This window comes from Phoenix dactylifera, chromosome 17 (genome assembly GCF_009389715.1).
Source record: "Phoenix dactylifera cultivar Barhee BC4 chromosome 17, palm_55x_up_171113_PBpolish2nd_filt_p, whole genome shotgun sequence".
Classification (NCBI taxonomy): Eukaryota; Viridiplantae; Streptophyta; class Magnoliopsida; order Arecales; family Arecaceae; genus Phoenix; species Phoenix dactylifera.
In genome coordinates this window covers 9,319,918-9,338,009 of record NC_052408.1, presented here as the reverse complement: position 1 = coordinate 9,338,009, position 18,092 = coordinate 9,319,918, and the positions used below count along the sequence as shown (strand labels likewise).

Genomic DNA, 18,092 nt, shown 5'->3' with positions numbered 1-18,092 from the left:
ACGGTCGACATAATTTTCCCTGTTTGATTTTTATTACTGCACCAATGAAAATTCTGCTAATAAAAGGGTCTTCCACCCACTTCTTCTCTTACAAGTAAGGCTAAAATCAAGCAGACATGATTGAAAAAAAGAGAGAAAAGGAACACTCTCCTTTCGGACTAGGACTCCTATCTTTCCTTCCTTTGCAGTAGATTCATCAGCTCCACGAGTCACTAGAAAGAATGCGAAAGGCCCATTACTAATAAAATAAACGACCAAGCAACGTTCATTTTTAGAAACTTGTTGAAAAGTTAGATTTTTAGTGCAAATTCTAAACTGACCACCATACTAGAATCGAGTTGAGTCTTGTGGGTTCAAGTTCAATTTAAACTGTATTCTTTTAGGACTTGTTTGGTCAACAAAAAAATGATAAAGTGACTTATATTTAGTTGGAGGTTTTTAATAAGAGAGATAGAAAAGTAGCCTTCTCATAAAAATAAATTTTTCATTTCTCATAGAAAATAGAAACCTATACAGGACATGAGAAACCTACTTTTTTTATGAGTTAGAAATCAAGGTAAAATTCTTTTTTTCTAGAAATGCCTTTAATCCTAGTAGCTTATGTCCTTTTTTTTTTTTATTGTAGTTAGTTTATTAAGAGTAGAAATGATATTTTATACAACTTTTTCTAGAAAAGTAGATACTCAACTAAACATAAATTGCTATGAAAAGTGTGCTTCTTATGCCACTTTCCCATGGTCAATCCAATATGCGAAAACCACTTTCGCAAGTATAATATACCCAAACATCAGCTTCTTAGGAAATACATTCCAATGAGATAAAATTCTTAACAAACAAGTCCTTAGAGTTTCCTCCATATTCCACGGGTCACAGATAAGTTGGGCCCTGTTGAGATCAAAAAATTCTTGTTCAGATAAAACCAGTTGGATGCCCTTTTATAGGAATGTTCATCTGGAATGGAGTTATCAAAGCCTTCTTTAACAGAATCTATAGTTGGACTGAAGCCCAACCTAGTATAGGTACTTGGAGGCCCAACATGATCCAAACTATAAGTTGAATTGCTTTGGGATCAGATTAACCAACTTTCTTATTGCCACCCTAATAAAGAGATTTGTGCCATGCTTAGTTCCATAGTTTTTATAGGGTTGAGCAACTCAATTTGCATCAGTAACCAATTTTGGTACCGGGCAACAAGTAAATGCCATTTAGACTGCTACCATGCATTGATGATTAGTATACAAAGGCTTTTGTCGAAGACCTGGAAAGTATCCAACCATCCAGATCTAAGAACTTAGTTGAGAACATCTACCTATAAGAAGTTCAGCAGTATAATGCAATAATATAGGAGAATAAGTGTGAGAGTTACATAAAGTGGCACTATATGTGCAAATATTACGATTAAAGTGCTATCAGATCCATATGTAGGAAATTTTCACTATCCAGAGGATGATAGAATGACTCATTTGATTTTGCTAAAGAGCACAAATGGATCTTACGCTTGTAAATGCCGCTATTAGTAGACTTGATACTAGGATTTTGCTGGATTCCTTACCCAACTCCAGTTACATTCAAGACTTAACCTTGATAGATGCTGCTGCTTAGCAATTACAAGCTAGCATTTTGAAGCCGGATATACGTGCTGGAAAAGTAGAAGCTATAATCTAATGATAGCATAAATATATTTAATCGGACATCTAGAAATAATTAGCAAACTTTGTGGAACTACCATATAAAATGTTCTTTTGCTGTCTCTAGTGTGAAGAAATTCTGCTGCACTTATTCAAACAAGCTACTCCAGACTCTCTTCTATACAAGTGCGAAATTGGCTAACCTTGACTGTTGAAGGGAAGTGCAACTAGCTCGTAGGGACCCTTGCACGAATCCTTCGCATGTCAAGACAGCAATATCCATTCATATAGTTTATGTTATCATGAGAAAGTCCCCTTGGAACTATAACTTTTCTGCGTCGAGCGAGCAATCATGAACCTCATGCCCTCCCAAATCTTTTACAAAACAAACTCAAAACATCTTTTGGATGTTTGATATACTCTAGCTAAATCCGAGAAGTCCACAAAGAGAGAGAGAGAGAGAGAGAGAGAGAGAGAGAGGGAGAGAGATTTAGCATTCAACAAGTTATTAGTCCTTTCTCGCCTACAAACACGTGTCTAAATCATTTGGACATTTGACATGCGCTTGCATAAAATCTTATATAATTAGAAAGAAGTTCCATAGAATTAAAAAGAAGAGAGGGAAAGAGAAAGTTAGAGTATCCAACAAAATAGCCCATCCTTGCTTACATCATATAGTGTCGAGAATCTCTAAATTATTTGAATATTTGACATACTCTCATACTAAATCCTACGTATTCAAAGAAAAAGTTCTATAGAACCAAGCAAACAAATAGAAAAGAGAAAGAAAACTATAATATCCAACAGACAGTTGTTTCTCGCTTACATAACACATGTCTAAAATTCCTTGTACATAGCACAAGCACTCAACACCTTGCATCTCTCGTCCATCTCATATAAATTCTCTTTTTCTAATAGATATATCATATTCTTTTATTAAAAACATACACTATACTCGAAAACAACTAAAAATACATGCACCATACTCATTCTCCAATAAATGACTTAGGCCCGAAAAAAGTAAAGAAATAAAATAAATTATCTATATTTCTTGAATATATCTATGAAATCAAGCTCAAATTTATGCATTTTCTACACTCCATAATTATTGGTCACTTGTTATATACTAACATCTCTGCACTGCTTGACATATAAAATTAAAACACGTGTGCACCATACGTGCCCCAACAACAGCCGGGGGCATTAGTTCGCGGCTTCTTCCCTCGTTGTCACGTGCATGGCACGCCCTCAATTTTGCAACCCTTCGGTCGGTATTCAACCGCAAACCTCTCTCTCGCTCCCCGATCTCAAATTGTGGGAAAGTTTCCCGGCACGAAAACGACCTTCCCCGCTCTCTCTCTCTCGGCCTTGGCCATGGCTTCCGAAACCCTAACCGACAAGAACGCGGTATTCCGGAAGCTCAGATCCAAGCCCGAGAACAAGGTATTCCTCTCTTCTCCTTCTTCGTCGTCTTCTTCTCGTTTGGAGCTTCTCTGTCTTTCCATCTCCGGAAACCGGGATCTTGCCGGATCTCGAGATCCGATAGGTTTTGATGGTGGAGGCTTTCTCCGTCTCAGATGTGCTTCGATTGCAACGCGAAGAACCCGACGTGGGCGTCGGTCACGTACGGCATCTTCCTCTGCATGGACTGCTCCGCCGTCCACCGCAGCCTCGGCGTCCACATCAGCTTCGTGAGGTGCCCCCCCGATCCTCCCTCTTTCTTTTTTTCTTCTTTAATTGGGGAAAAACGACCAATATGGGGGTTCTTTAGGATTGTTTTTAGATGTTTTTTTGTCCGATTTTGATGTTTACATTCTTAGGTTTTTGTAGTTGTAAAGTTAGAGTTCTTGTAATCATATCCATGATATCATGTTATGCATGTAATTATTGTCTGGAATCCGCTAATAAATTTGACAGAAAATCGAAGCCTCTATGGTCGACTCTGTGGTTTCTGACCTATGTCATATACACACACATATACATATTATGTATATACACACATATATACATATTATATATATATATATATATATATAAAATATGTATTTATACCTAAAGCCACTTTTTGATTGGCATGAGATGTGGCAATTTGCTTGTGGTATAAACTAGCACAAAAGTATGCTGCTAATATGTTGTGAACGAACATATGGTAGTATGGAAAGATATTCACAATAAAAAAAATGAAGGTGTTAATGGTACTTAAATAGTAATAGCAGTCACACTTGATAAGAATGCAGATATTTAATGTGCCAGGGTATTTCAACAACTCTTTTCAGTTTTTAAGTACTTGACTACTGTAGTTTAAAAGCTTGATTATTTTTCTTTTTGTTGGAGTGGCATGGTACTGTTTTCAACGTCAAACAGGAACTAATCAGTGACAAGTAATTGACTTTATAGTGCGTTAGCATGTTTCCTTTGGCTCTTTATTTCCATGATCTTCCTGTTTCCAGTAGTTCATGTCACACGTTTATGATATAAGACTTGTTTAGTTGGGAAAGTACATCTTGGGATAGCTGTTCCTTTTCCCAACTATAATATTTATTCTTGAAACTATTCTGAGTTCTATTGGATTAAGATGGATTAAATCTAAATTGAAAAGTGAGGTACAATAAATTTTGTTTATCTCTCAGGAGTAACTGATTCCACCACACAATGGAATAGGTTATCTTAATTTTCATGGACCAACTATAGTGTTCATTCTTGAAACTAGTCTTAGTTCTGTTTGGTTGTGTTAAGATGGATTAAGTCTAAATTGGAAAAGGAGGTACAACAAATTCCCTTTGTCTCTTAGGAATTACTGATTCTACCGGACCAGTGTGTAGAGCCCCTTTGACCATTGTAATCAAACTTGGAATAAATTGGGACTCGCAAATGATGCTTGCTTGGATATGAGCTATCCACCCTTATTCTGCAACAGAATGCAGCTAAAGTGAAAGAGAAGGAAGAGGGGGGGCAGTATAAGTTAGAAGAAACCATTATTATGAGGAGCCTTAGCTATGATTTTTGATGTTTGGCTTGACTTGAAAAATGATACCATATTTAAATGGTTATTTCTTTTCCACAATGTGGATTTCTAAACTGTTAATTCATTTGTCCACCGAAATATATGATGTTGAATATATAGTCACACTTATTTAAGTCACGTAGAGAGAGTGCTATGTGATAAATATTGACTAGTTTGAAGTTATAAAGATTAAATGTCAAGATGAAGGTTACAAAATCAAGGTCTAAATTTTTGGATGCGGTCTACCATATTCAAACTGTCTACAAATTGAGAAACATTAATTTCGAAGGCCCCTTGTTAATGCATATAGAGTCATCCCAAATAGAAAATTCATATAGCTTTTGATATGATCTAATTAGTGAAGAGGATCCAAAGTAGTTGAAGTTCAATTTCTATGTTTTTTTAAGATGTTTATATTAAAATAAGTGGTATGAATTTTCAATTTATATAGCCTGTGTTGCATTATATGGAATTAGTTCTATTTGTATCTTCAATTTTGGGACTCTTGATGCATAGTCAAAGGATATCCAAAAGATATGTTTTTAGGTTTTTAGTAGTTCAAATTTGAAAGGTTTCAGATCTTTATTTTGAAATCCTCTTTTTCAAATTTGACCTCAAATCTGGCCCACGTTATGGTAGCATGACTCATATCTATGGTATAAATACATGTATAGATATATCATGTGTTAATATATTCTTATAGTATATTGTTGGTTATTCAAATATATACTCGAGTGTTTAGATTGTCATGCATTCTTGTTGGTTGACATACTACAATTGCCATGAAGAAAGGCCTTTGGTAATGAGGATTGCAAAGAATATTTTTGATATGCTCATTTTATGAATTGATGCCCAACCTTTGCAAAATTATATGATATCTTTTCTCTACTTTTAAAGTTGAATAGGGAAAAAGGATGTTTACCAAAGCTCATTGAGAGAGGGAATATAGAAAACCTAAGGAATTGAAAATAAGAGGTAGAAGCACACATATGCATACGGATTTTGAAAACTTTAGGGGTGCAATTAAGCTAAGCCAAGTTGAGTAGCTAGAGGGTCGAGCTTGACTCGATTCAAAATACTTGGGCTTGAAACTCGACTCAATCAAGAAAAAAAAAGAGCAATACTTGAAATTGACTCGACTCGAATATCAACCAAACTATACTCGAGCTCGAGTTCAAGCTCGAATTTGAGTCTTGGTCATAATTAAAAAATATAATTAAAATAAAATATAACATAATACTATATGTCAAAATATTAAATAAATAATATCTATTATATATAATATAATATTATAAAAAATATATACTCGATTAGGCTCGCGAGCCTTCGAGCCAAGTATTTTGCTACTCGAGCTCAACTTGAAAAAACTGCTCGAGCTCGGCTTTAGCTCGGAAATAGTTGAGTCAAGTCAAGCTTGGATTCGAGCGGAGCTCAAGTAGCTCGCATGCTACTTGGCTTATTTGCACCCCTACTCAACCCCAGCTCATTTGAAAGCATATGTTGTGCATATTGAAGCTTTATTAGTATATTTAGGCATTAATGAATTTTGAGATTTTGCAAGTGTTCTATAAACATAGGGCACCTTTTAGAGTTGCCAATTGGTAGGTTTCTTGGAGCTTTAGGTCTCTTGGGGTAATATTTTGGGCATAACAAGCTATAAACTTATATGTGCATTTTGGGCATAATTAAGCCAAAACTCTATCAACATATCTCTAAATACAAGAGAAAGTTTTCAAATAGCAGAAGTATTAGTGCTTTTATATTGTTGATAGGATTTACATTCATTTAGGAATATTTTGGGGTTTGGAAGAATGAGCATTAATGATTTAGATGTATGAGAGTTCTATTATGGAGGTGAATTGCCATTCGATGCACCAAATGTTTGCTTATCATGCTTGTATATCTCTTTGTTCTTATGCTCTACTCAACCTTTTGTAAGATTTTTCTTTTTTCCACTAGCCAATTACAATCCTAAATATCAACATATATACTCAGCCACACCTCTATAACATGTTTCTGTACATTTAAATGTCAAAGTTTCTATCAAATAATTAATATTGTTTGCCCTTTCACAATTATCGGTTCATCCTTATTAGTGTCTTTATGGATGGAATTCACATGGCAATAGACAACCCTGAAACATGCCAAGGTTATGAAAATCCTGTTTGAACAATATTTCTAGCTCTGCCAATGTTGCAGTGTTTGTTGCCAGATGGCAACACATGCATCCAGTTAGGTCCTTAGGCATTTATTATTAAGAAGCACATAGTAAGCAAGCAAGGATAGCCAAGTTGTCTCAAGCTACCTCTTTTGGGGCATACCATACCAAACCGAATTAAGGTGGAATTGGGAAGGTGTGGCCTTTTGAAATGGGGCATAGTGAACTGGTTCACAATGGGTTGAATTGACTAGTTCTGCCCTATTTTGGGCGGTACTGACCTGACCTTTTTGGGCCAAAACAACTCCTCTTATAAAACCCTATCCCATCCCTCGTCCCAATCCCAACCCATCAATCCCAATACCCCACCCATCATTTTCTCTCACTTCTCTCTCTATCCAATGTTGATGTCACCGCCCCCATTGGGTGTCCTCAATCGCCTTAGTGTTGTCGCCTCCAGCTTCACTGCCAACATCTGCCATTCACTGCTGTTAGGGCTAGGATCTTGACACCATTGATCTCCACCTACTCCACCATGTCCACCACCATGCCAGGAACCATGTGCCTCCCTCCCTCTCTGCCCCCTCTCTTCCCCTCTCATTGGAGTAGTACCGATACTAGAACAACATGGTCTTCCATACCCTATGTTAGTGTGACATAGTGCCGCATCGTATTGACCCAATACCATGACCATGCTGGTCATGGTATTGGTACAACTAAGATTGTTACAGTATCTCTAATTGCCTAACATTTGAGCAAATAAAGTATTCTCAGCTTGATAGAAGTTTTCTATAGCTTATGGTGGTTTTTTGGTTTTCCTTTTCATGAAGGTGCACATGTCACCCTCTGGTTTGTGTTTAGTTATACTAAGTTGAATCAGGTAAATTCCAGACCAACTGTTTCAGATTGTAATATCTTTCACTATTTCTTCTATTGTATTCAAGGTATTCTTTTGCTCCGGAATAGAACTTTGAAAGAAAGCTTTGATTATTTTTTTTTCTATTTCCCTGGAGATAATGTTGTCAGGGTTTTCTTAAATGCCATAAACTCCAAGCAGCAGTTGCAAGCACTGGGATCTTAGTCCTCATGTTTCTAGTCTCATTGAATAACACAAAACATTTACAAAAATCTGATATCAGGTTATCCAAGTGTCCACTTTATTTAACTCTGTCCAAAATCACTGTATGGCATTTTCAGATCATTTTCCTAAACGACAAAACTGCTCTTTCAATAGAAAAAAGGCAGCCTTCATAACACAGTCAGCAGCAATAGGATTTTTGAGATTAGACCCCACTTTCCATTTTCCCGAAAAGAAAAGTTCCTCTAACTCCTGTTTTCTTGTATCCTGGCACGCGTGCACTTGTTTTAAATTTCTAGTTTATTGTTGTCAATGCTTATATATATGTTTTCTGTTTTTGAACAAATTAGCAGCTTGAAAATTTGTGGAAATTGTTGGATGATCTGCATATTGCTATTCTAAGTTTCTATTTAATGCCTTCAGATCTACAAATCTGGACTCGTGGAGCCCAGAGCAGCTGAAGATGATGACTTTTGGGGGCAACAATCGTGCCCACACTTTCTTTAAGCAGCATGGATGGACATATGATGGCAAAATTGAGGCAAAATACACATCAAGGGCTGCTGAGTTGTACAGGCAGATACTTTCCAAAGAAGTTGCTAAAAGTTTTGCAGAAGATTCTAGCAATCCTTCATCACCTGTTGCATCTCAGTCGCCACATGCATTCAATGGTCTTCACGATTTGAAGCCTATAGATACAATTAAGGATAATTTATTTGAAAAGCAGGAAATTGTTGAGACAACACGTTCACCAAAAGCTCCGATTCAATCACCAGTTATCAGTTCTGTTAAAAAGCCCATTGGTGCAAGGAAGATAGGAAGTAAGACTGGGGGCCTTGGTGCCCGGAAGCTTACCACAAAGGTGGATCTATTCTCCTGATTCAAACTGATAATGTTACAATTCAATACTAAATAAAAGAACATCAGCTGTCAATAGAAATTAATACATCTAAGTTGTTTTTAAATGTCAAGAATGGTTAATATTCTGAAGTCTCATTTTCATGGTTTGATCTGGTCTTGCCAAGAGGACGTTGAAAATGTACTTGGAAGCTGGCAACCCACTTAATTCTATCACTTGCTTGGATCACATACTCAGATCATTTGGCTGCAAGTCTTTCACAAGTCCATTTCAACGTTCTCCTAAGAATAATGGTTTTAACTTGTCACTTTAGAAATGATGAAGAAGTATCCTATTTACTTTGAAGAAGTTTCATCATTGCAGCCAAATGAAAGTCTTTATGATCAGAAGCCTGAAGAACCAGCACCAGATGTAACTTCCACGGCTAGTTCCACAGCAACATTTGGCTCATCTTTTCCTTCTCGTTTTGAATACATGGAGAGCATACCTGCTGCTGAAAATATTCCGAAGGGTGCTCAAGTGATTGGCCATGTTGGCCCTCCAAAATCTTCAAGCTTCTTTGCAGAGTTTGGAATGGACAGTGGATTTTCTAAGAAACCAGTTTCCACTACAAAAGTTCAGGTAAGAGTAAAGCCTTTTGCCCTCTTATATATGGTTATCTTTTAGAGGAAATGCTCAATAAAATTGGCAAGTTAGGTGTGACATTTATGGACAGAGTTCTATTATTCTGGCCCAGTTATAAACTAGTACATTTGAAGTACCACAGATGAGGAAGTGGTTTGATTAAACCTTTAATAAGATTTAGATTTCTTTATTGCAAACTATTGCTATTGAAACAGTGTTAATCAATTATTAGTAATGAATGTGACTGATTCAAAAGGAAAGGGTATTTGATGGTTGGTTATATTGACATTTACTGGTGAAAATGTTTGGCTTATAGCGCTTGGCTTGGAAGAGATGCGACTACTATTACATTGGCAGTCGGAGAAGATGAAGTTAGATTCTCGATTCCTTGAAACTTATAGGTGCAAGTTTCCTGTGGGTTTATCAAATGCTTTAGTTTTGGAGCAATGGTTCATTAGAACATAACCAATTGAATTTGGCCATTTTGTGTTACTTATGATGTATATGCATATAACATGCATCCAATAGCAAGGCAATTTTCCATGTCAAATGGCCATATCAGTTAGTATATGGGTATAGTAGACAGCATGTATCCAGATACATAATTCAGCAATATATACAACAATATTTCTATATGTTTCACATGATCTGTAAATGTGACCTCAATTAGTTAATATTGACTGCAAGAATATTTTGTGTTTGGTCTGTCAAGGATCATAAACTTCTGAGAAACATTACCCAAATTAGATGACTCGCTTTACTATTGAAGAACCATACTGGATTCAATTTCTGAGTCAAGGATCTAAGTGCCTGTGGATTGGGTCATTCCAGGCAGTGATTGGCACGCACTTGCCATGCTGAATTGTGGTGTGCTATGCTGATACACCCGTGACCTACCTACACTGTCTCGGTGCCAAGCAGTACTGACCTCATGCCCCATGCTGCTACTGGCTCGGCGTGGATTGGCACATGAAACCCTGTTCTAGATGACTGAATCCGACGCTTGAATTGCAGCATTACTTGAATAATCATAACCATGAAGCCTTGTCCCAACTACATGAACCAGCTTTGTGTAGTATGATGTAAACAACTAGTTCATCTTTTTGGTATGTTGTGAAATACTTTATTTAGCTTACCTATGTAAAGGATCTTTCTTGGCAAGACAGTCTCATATGAAACTTTATATTTTTCTCTGGATGAGTAATTTGTTTTAATCATGGCTGGGAATTTTTCTTGCTATCATGTCTTAACAGAAGTTATAGAAACATGCATGGTTTATGTTACATATATTTCTCAACCATTAATTTATAGATCTACAGGCCACCTATGGGTTCATTTTGGACCCATGGTTGTTTTTTTAAGCCATGCCATCTAGTCCTTGTATTTTATTTTTAATTTTTTTCTCTGTTTAATTCTTAGGTAGAGGAAAGTAATGAAGTGAGACAGAAGTTTTCGAATGCAAAATCCATCTCATCAGCCCAATTTTTTGGTGATCAGAACCAAGCAAGTGATAAGGAGGCTCAAATCTTCTTGCAGAGGTTTACTGTACGTGCTCCTTGTATCTGAATAATTTTGGAGAAAAAAATCGCTTCATATGCTGTTATTCAGATAATTATCTTCCTATTTCCATGATATGTGATGATTTTTCTGTTATTGCTTTTATATCTCTCTGAAACTCCGCATGTTTGTGACATCATTATGTTCTCTTCTAGGTAGAAAGGCATAATGACCCATAATTTTATGTCTACGTTTCTTCACGTTATAGTTCTGAAATATTGAAAATTTGAACTTTCTGATTAGTTGATAAAGTTTAATTACCTTCAACAGGTTGCTGATTTTCTAAAGTTGTCTCTTGTAGGGTTCAACATCCATATCAAGTGCTGATCTTTTTGGTCAGCATACTGATGACACTGATCTTGGTCTTACTGCTGCTGACCTTATTAACCGAGTCTCTTTCCAGGTGATTGTTAAAAACTTGCTTTTTTGACATATCTGATTGTTCAGATCATTAAATATTCCCCTTCTTGAAGGCAAAGAAACATGTATACGAAGAGGTTCGCAAATGATCATCATTAATTAAATTAACATAACAAGTTTTATTGAAGCATCTTTTGTTGTCATTTATGAGAACTTCCAAGCCCAACATCCGAGAATAGAATATAGAGGATGAGACTATGATATTTTAAAATTTCCAGCAGTGGACTCACGTTCCGATTTGCCGGTATTTTATGCCATGGAAATTTAATTTGCAAATTAGAATCTAGAAGTAGTGCCAAGACTTCTGCAGCTTTTTGCTGCACTATTGATTCAGTGCTTTCCTTTTGTTTTCAGGCATCACAGGATATTTCCTCCCTTAAGAACATTGCTGGGGAAACTGGAAAGAAGCTGACTTCTATAGCGTCCAGTCTTCTCAATGATATTCAAGACAGAATCCTGTAATCTTCCAGGACAGCTACTTGTTTGGCTTGGGATTGTTCTCAACATAGTGGCTGCTTGCCTACTGTTTAATCTCATCTTATAATATTCTTTCATAGAAATCAAGCTTCTCAGGTTGCTGCGCATGGGCCACATGTATTATAGAGGGAGATCTTTACATTCTGAGATTGTATATTTTGGCAACAAATATATCTAAAGCGAGCCTGTCGTTTTTTTTTCCTTTTTTGTTTTCATTTGAACCCTCAGTAAGGCATCCTATGTTTGAGCTCTATCATGTAAGGAGGTTCAGACGGTCCACAGTTCATGCTGTACTGCAGAAAAATCCTGCTGTTAAATAAACATGGACAATTGAAAATTTCCATTTCAGTCCTAACCATGAAGTTTTTATTTGAGCATCAGTGACAGATTTTAAGAGTCTTCTGGGTTATGTAAGTGAAGCTTGGTTTTGTTCCATGGAATTGTGCTTCTTTGAAAGCTTCGTAAAAGAAAGCTCAGTTTCTTTGTGGTTCTTGGCTACTGATTTTTGATTGAGTTACATTAGGTAGAGATTGCAATTATTCATTGTGCACCACTGTGAAAGTAGTAAAACTCCAGTTGCCTGAGTACATTGGTTCAACACGTATGCCTGGATGTATACGATGGTTCAAATGCATCATAAGCTCATAACTTGGATATTCTTATGCCATTGGCCAGAGATCCGCTAGTACCAAGGAATGCTGATATGATGAACCATGCATTGTTTGATGAAAAGAATGGTGGATTCTGTTCAGCTTAAAGGAATATTTGTAGGGATAATCTTAACAGAATGTGCAATTTTATTTACTTTCTTGTTTGGTGGGCATCATTGTAAATAATTATGGTCTTGTTAGTGAAATCTGACTAGTTCCGTTTCTGTAACCAATAATTTTAGCACAATATGTGATCAATTTATTTATTCACTGTGACTCAAATGGATTTAACTTGTATGTGAAATAGTTTCACTGCCAAGGAGGATGTGAACATTTGTCCTAGAATAAGCTTTTTGTGTTGAACCAGATGCCAAGGGAAAAGAAACCGAAGCATTAAGTTGAGTAAAAGAAATTTTCCTTTACATGATAAGCTTAAGAGCGGAGGAGGAAATAAGTTAAAAATAGATCACCCCCTTAATTGATTTCTTCCTATGTTGGCTAACCAGTCAGCTAAATTCTCATGGAGACAAGTTGCAAAACAGAAGTAATGTTCTCATTCATATTAAGTACTTGGTCTACTAAAAGGGCAAAACACATAAGAGTGGACACCGCGTACTGAATTATTCAGAACTCTGCTCCAAACCTCAAAATTACATGGATACATGATTTCTTGTTTTCATTCATATTGAGCACTTGGTCCGCTAAAAGAGCAAAAAACACATCAGAGCAGACATTGAGTACTGAATTATTCAGCCTGCTCAACCTCAAGCTACATGGATCTGCGGCTGTCGACCTATTTTATCTTAATTGATATTTTAAATGTTTGACTCGATATGTTCTGCTTGTTTAATCAATATGACTGTTCTTACTCCATTTCTATAAGAAGGCTGGAAACTTCTATTGGATGCCATGAGAGTTCTCATTGTATATTATCTGCAAGCTGTAGTGGGAGTGGGCCGTACTGCAGAGAGCTATCCAGTAGAACATGATGCTTTCTTATGATTGAAGCCTTGAAAGGGACAAGGTTGGATAAGAGTATAAGACTGAAACCCAACCTTCTCAAGGCTGCCCAAAAGCAGACCGCCAAATACTAGCACAACCCCTGAACAGACTAAATCATCCAAGGATGGAAAGAATATTATCATGAAGTTTCTTGAGCTGATCGCCTATTATCTTCTCCACCATTGCATGATTCCTCACGGCAACCGGACGGAACAGTTTAGTGCAGTACTCAGCCCTATATAAACAGATGATAAATAGTTCCAATAGTCGCAGCAGAGAAGGGAATAAAAAAGTAAATTACACACTTGTTGAGATCCATTCAGATCATAAACAATCTTAGAAGAGGGGGAAGACAAAGTTTAACTATAAGCTGTAGTTTTTCGTTCGTTTGGTGAATATGATACAGAAAAGAATTCCTAGTGATGACTAAAAATATTGTCTGTAAAGAAAGGGAACTCAAATCATAGATTGTTTGGAACTAGTTAATTCACATAAGAACTCTAGTCAGGGGGAATTTGAGTGCATTGATTAGGAGATGGAATGGAACTGTAAAGATTTAGGAGAACAACATAATGCCATTTATGCAGGCCTTGATAAAGTTAACTAGGAAAATCATGGCTACTAGGTTAGTTGTCTATGGAGTCTGATCAGTCTCACTGGGATCAAGATGGGAGTTTATTTATGAGTTGTCTTGAAAGAAGTCATGCTGATGGAGCAAGGACTGAGGCTCTGGCTGCATGTTGACTTCTGGTGTCACTGGGCTTGGAGAAGGGATGTTATCAAGATCTGAGAGTGCTCTGCGCTGCCTCTTCATGGGAAGTGGGTTCCTCAAAATGAGAGGTCGTGGTATATGTGACCAGTGTGGTGGTGTTAGACAGGATCGAAAGCTTGACCTCTGCAAGCTAGGAATGCTTCCGAGCATCTCATTTCCTGCTCTATCCTTTGTGGCTTCCTTGGCTGTTGACTCAACATCCATTGAGCTCCCGTGGCTTTCTTGGTGATCCTCTTGATCATCTTCTGTCAATGATGCTGCAATAGCAATGAGAATAGAGTATAAGATTAGATATAACAAGCTCATGATTTATGCAATTGTGACACTTCTATACTAACAATTCTAGAACAAATAAAGAAGGACACACTAAAGAACTTCGAATTTTCTAAGTGAAATCTGGATTAAAACAGATTAAAAGAACCGAACTGGAAGTCTCTTCATTGAAGACACCAACACAAAAGATGCATTCCTCAGAGCCAAATCTTACAGCGGATTGTTTCATTACTTCATCTAATGGAGGCTTCTTTTCAGCCCCATAACTGATGCCACCCTGGTTGCAAGGTCTAAGGGGAGCTGATGAACTGCTATCACCTTCTACCTCATATATAACAGATTCAGGAGTATCATCTGTGCCTGGACTCTGATCCTCTCTTGTCTCTGGTGAATCCATGGAGCTGCTTCTTCTGCTAGACTCCCCAAAACCAAAGTTTTTATCTCTCCAATCCCTTATGAAACTTGAGATCCAGGGTGATGACCCCTGCTTTATGTAGAAGAGCATGTATGCCGGCATATTAAGGACTTGCATTGCAGAGCATCTGGCCACCTGCAATAAACAAAGTTCAAGCAAAAGAATCAGAGAGTTGTTGATCTATGAATTTGACTTGTAATAAAGATTATGAAGGATATCTCACATCAGCGTCATCCATTAGGTGCCATGAAGACTGAGATGAACGGATAAAGCTGAAGTAATGACCTCTATCCATATTTCCATGGTGCACCACAACAGCATATAGATCATAATTTAACTGCTCCTTAATTCATCAAAGTATATGCACATTAGAAGATCAGGAATAATTTGTGATACAACCTAAATTATAGCCATGAATTTGGTGTTTCTCAGCACAAATTGGCCGGGAAAAGATCTGAACGATGTTCCATCAAACTAAATAAGAAAATATGCATAATTGGTAAAATGCAGAAATTTACCAAAAGTTCAGAATGAACTTGGATAATTGGGATTAGAAAAATTAGCAAAAACAATTATTTACTCGCCAAGAAACGTGCATGGAAAGCACAAAAAAAAAGTAAATAAAAGTCATGCACAATTAGCAAATAACTCATCACATTAGTGAATTACTGAACAATTCTCAACTAATTCGTTTATGCAAGAATAATCAGGAATCTTCGGCCAAGGGAAAAACATAAGGGCCAAGGATATTGCAAGAATGCAAGGGGCACCATCCATTACTACGACCTGGAATTGATTATAAAACACAAGGAGCACTTACTTCATCTTGTGGGGAGCTAAGGAAGGGCTGCAAGTCCAGATCCAATGGAAACTCCACCAAATTATTAATCTTGCAAACACCAGCACCATCCATTTTGAACCTCTTTAGGTGGAATAAAGCAACTTGTGGTGCTTGGTCCAATTTTAGCTGTTTTTCCTTCGGTACTTTGGCATGGCAGCCATCACATTCTGAAGGCTCGAGCATCTCAACCTTAGTATATGATTCCAGTGCCTCTGTGAGGCTAGCCATACCATCAATCCCCAAGCTGAGGTCCAGCAGGGACTCGAACGTGTCTGATACGTGACCGCAATCAGAGCATCGCAGCTGAGATCAAGAATAATTAGAATTTAAGCATGGAGAAGGAAAGGGTAGGTTTGCATGGCTAATCAAATAGAGAAAGCTTTTGTTCCAAAAGATACCCGGCTTATTGCACGGCCTCCAAAGACCTGTTTGATAAGGCTGTCAGTATCATCTCCCACAGACAGCAACTGGTTTCCAGAGACAAGGCCGATGCAGCAGTCGTGCACCCTGATCAGCAAGCATTGGAGGAACTCATGGGCATCCTCCTGGCTGCCTAGTTCAAACTCGGATAATATTTCTGATAAGATCTAGTTAAGGAACCTAGTTTCTAAATTGGATCACTTATTTCCTCATGATAAAAAAAATGGAAACTTCTGTTACTTAGAATAGAGACATCTGTGATGCAGATGAAGAAACTTCTCTACTTGGTTTAAAAATGCCACATCAAAAGACCCAACTCAAATAGTAATTATCAGACTGTATAATGATACCGCATTCTAAAATAATATGTAACCATACGTTAAGAGATGTAAAGAGGTATTATCTAGCTTATAACCGCATCTAAATCTATACGACATCGACATCTAACATGTGGCACATTAGTTTAAATTGTTAGGAGTATATCACATACTCTTCCTTAAAAAAGGATCTTCAAATTCTCAAACTTGCATTTGTAGGCAAATATGATATGTATATAAACATGTCAAAATCATATCTCATACAATTACCTAATCATGCAGCTGAAAAAAAAAAAAGAGAAATCGAGAAAAAAGTTGTGAAATCGAGGATACTGCTCAAATTACTGGCAAAGTGTTTCGGCGTGAAAACATATCCTGAGAGGTACAAGCAGTTGTCAATGTGATGTCTCAAGGCACAGAGAGCACAGAACTCCCCAGGACCGGCTGCAAGATTCCATGAGGAAAAAACTGGAATCAGAAATGCCCGAAAACAACCCCAAGAACAACAAAAAAAACCCCACGAATTCAAACAAAAGAACCTCAGAAAAAAAAGGGGGGAAGGGAGAGTGAGGAGAGAAGTTCTACCAGAACAAGTAGAATAGTGATCAGATGCCCGAAGTTTCTCCACGAGAGGAACCGTGTGGGTGAGGCACTGAAGAACCGCGTTAAGGAAGCAAGTATTCCAAATATTATTGAGCCCTGCTCCCTGCCCACCAAAGAAGGCATCCGTAAGACCCCAAAAACCCAAAAAAAAGATATCATTGGCAACAATTCAGCAGAAAAAAGAGCAAAAGTGCGGGAAAACGGGGGAACTTCCGACTAGGTGGAACCAATACTCGGTCCGACCCCTCGAAAGCCATGATCTTTCCTTCATCCCCATTCCGAAACCCTAAAGAAAGCAAAATCCTAGAACGTAAAATCGAGAAAAATCGGAAAATTGGTAGCGAGGGAACGCAAGACAACGCCGCAAAAACACGGAAAAAGATTGAACAAGATGCTCACAAATAGGGGCCGGGAATCCTCAGGCGGCAGCGACCCAGCTTCCATGTCGAGGGAGAGCAGTAGAAATCGATCATTGGATGGGTTTTAGCACTCCATTTGGAAGGGAGGAGGTCCGCGGTTTTTGAAGTAGTTGTAGAGTGAGAGAGTTCTAATAGGGCGCGATATTTAGAGTTGGTCGAAGTGGTCCTTCTAATTTATAATTAGAGTTTGTAACTATCTCAAAGTCTTCATACTTATCCAAAAAGAAAATTACGGTGCAAAGGCTTTGGATGTGGCTTCATATTTGAATTTAAAAAATAAAAAAAATGTCATTGTTTGTTCTTTTTATTGTTTAGAAAATAAATTATGAGTTCATGTTAATATATTTGATGAACATGCAAAGTAATAAAAATCAAAATAGATGGGGACGATAGCCAAAAAAAAAACATGCGGAGTAGTAAAAATAGAAAGATAACGCTGTGGTCAAAAACTTTAGTAAGAAAAATTAACATTATGGGATATGGCATGAGCCACCTTGACAAAAAATAGCATTTTTATCGTATCAAAAAAGGAAAGAATAGTACTAAGTAGTAGAAATTAGACTTTGAAAAGATAA

General features: G+C 37.3%; 2 protein-coding genes across 5 annotated transcripts; one reads left to right on the top strand and one right to left on the bottom strand.

Annotated features, from left to right (window-relative positions):
- Positions 1 to 2,861: 2,861 nt before the first annotated feature.
- Positions 2,862 to 12,160, top strand: LOC103706365 (probable ADP-ribosylation factor GTPase-activating protein AGD8). Of its 2 annotated transcripts, none has more exons than XM_008790434.2 (7): positions 2,862 to 3,071; positions 3,206 to 3,324; positions 8,292 to 8,730; positions 9,091 to 9,348; positions 10,771 to 10,896; positions 11,210 to 11,311; positions 11,683 to 12,160. In XM_008790434.2, the coding sequence occupies exons 1-7, from the start codon at positions 3,003 to 3,005 to the stop codon at positions 11,788 to 11,790; spliced, it is 1,221 nt and encodes a 406-aa protein (XP_008788656.1). In that variant the 5' UTR covers positions 2,862 to 3,002; the 3' UTR covers positions 11,791 to 12,160. The 2 variants fall into 2 exon arrangements, with proteins under 2 accessions (XP_008788656.1, XP_026660194.1); XM_026804393.2 differs by lacking the exon at positions 11,683 to 12,160 and adding an exon at positions 11,480 to 11,662 and having other exon boundaries at positions 2,882 to 3,071.
- LOC103706366 (ubiquitin carboxyl-terminal hydrolase 21-like) lies at positions 11,997 to 17,641 on the bottom strand. 3 transcript variants are annotated; one of them, XM_008790435.4, is made up of 8 exons: positions 17,498 to 17,641; positions 17,081 to 17,201; positions 16,829 to 16,939; positions 16,157 to 16,335; positions 15,738 to 16,061; positions 15,141 to 15,260; positions 14,656 to 15,052; positions 11,997 to 14,486 (listed from the first exon to the last, which is right to left on the bottom strand). In XM_008790435.4, the coding sequence occupies exons 1-8, from the start codon at positions 17,540 to 17,542 to the stop codon at positions 14,137 to 14,139; spliced, it is 1,647 nt and encodes a 548-aa protein (XP_008788657.2). In that variant the 5' UTR covers positions 17,543 to 17,641; the 3' UTR covers positions 11,997 to 14,136. The 3 variants fall into 3 exon arrangements, with proteins under 3 accessions (XP_008788657.2, XP_038970850.1, XP_038970851.1); XM_039114922.1 differs by having other exon boundaries at positions 15,141 to 15,254; XM_039114923.1 differs by having other exon boundaries at positions 14,322 to 14,486; positions 14,717 to 15,052.
- Between the last annotated feature and the right edge of the window lie 451 nt (positions 17,642 to 18,092).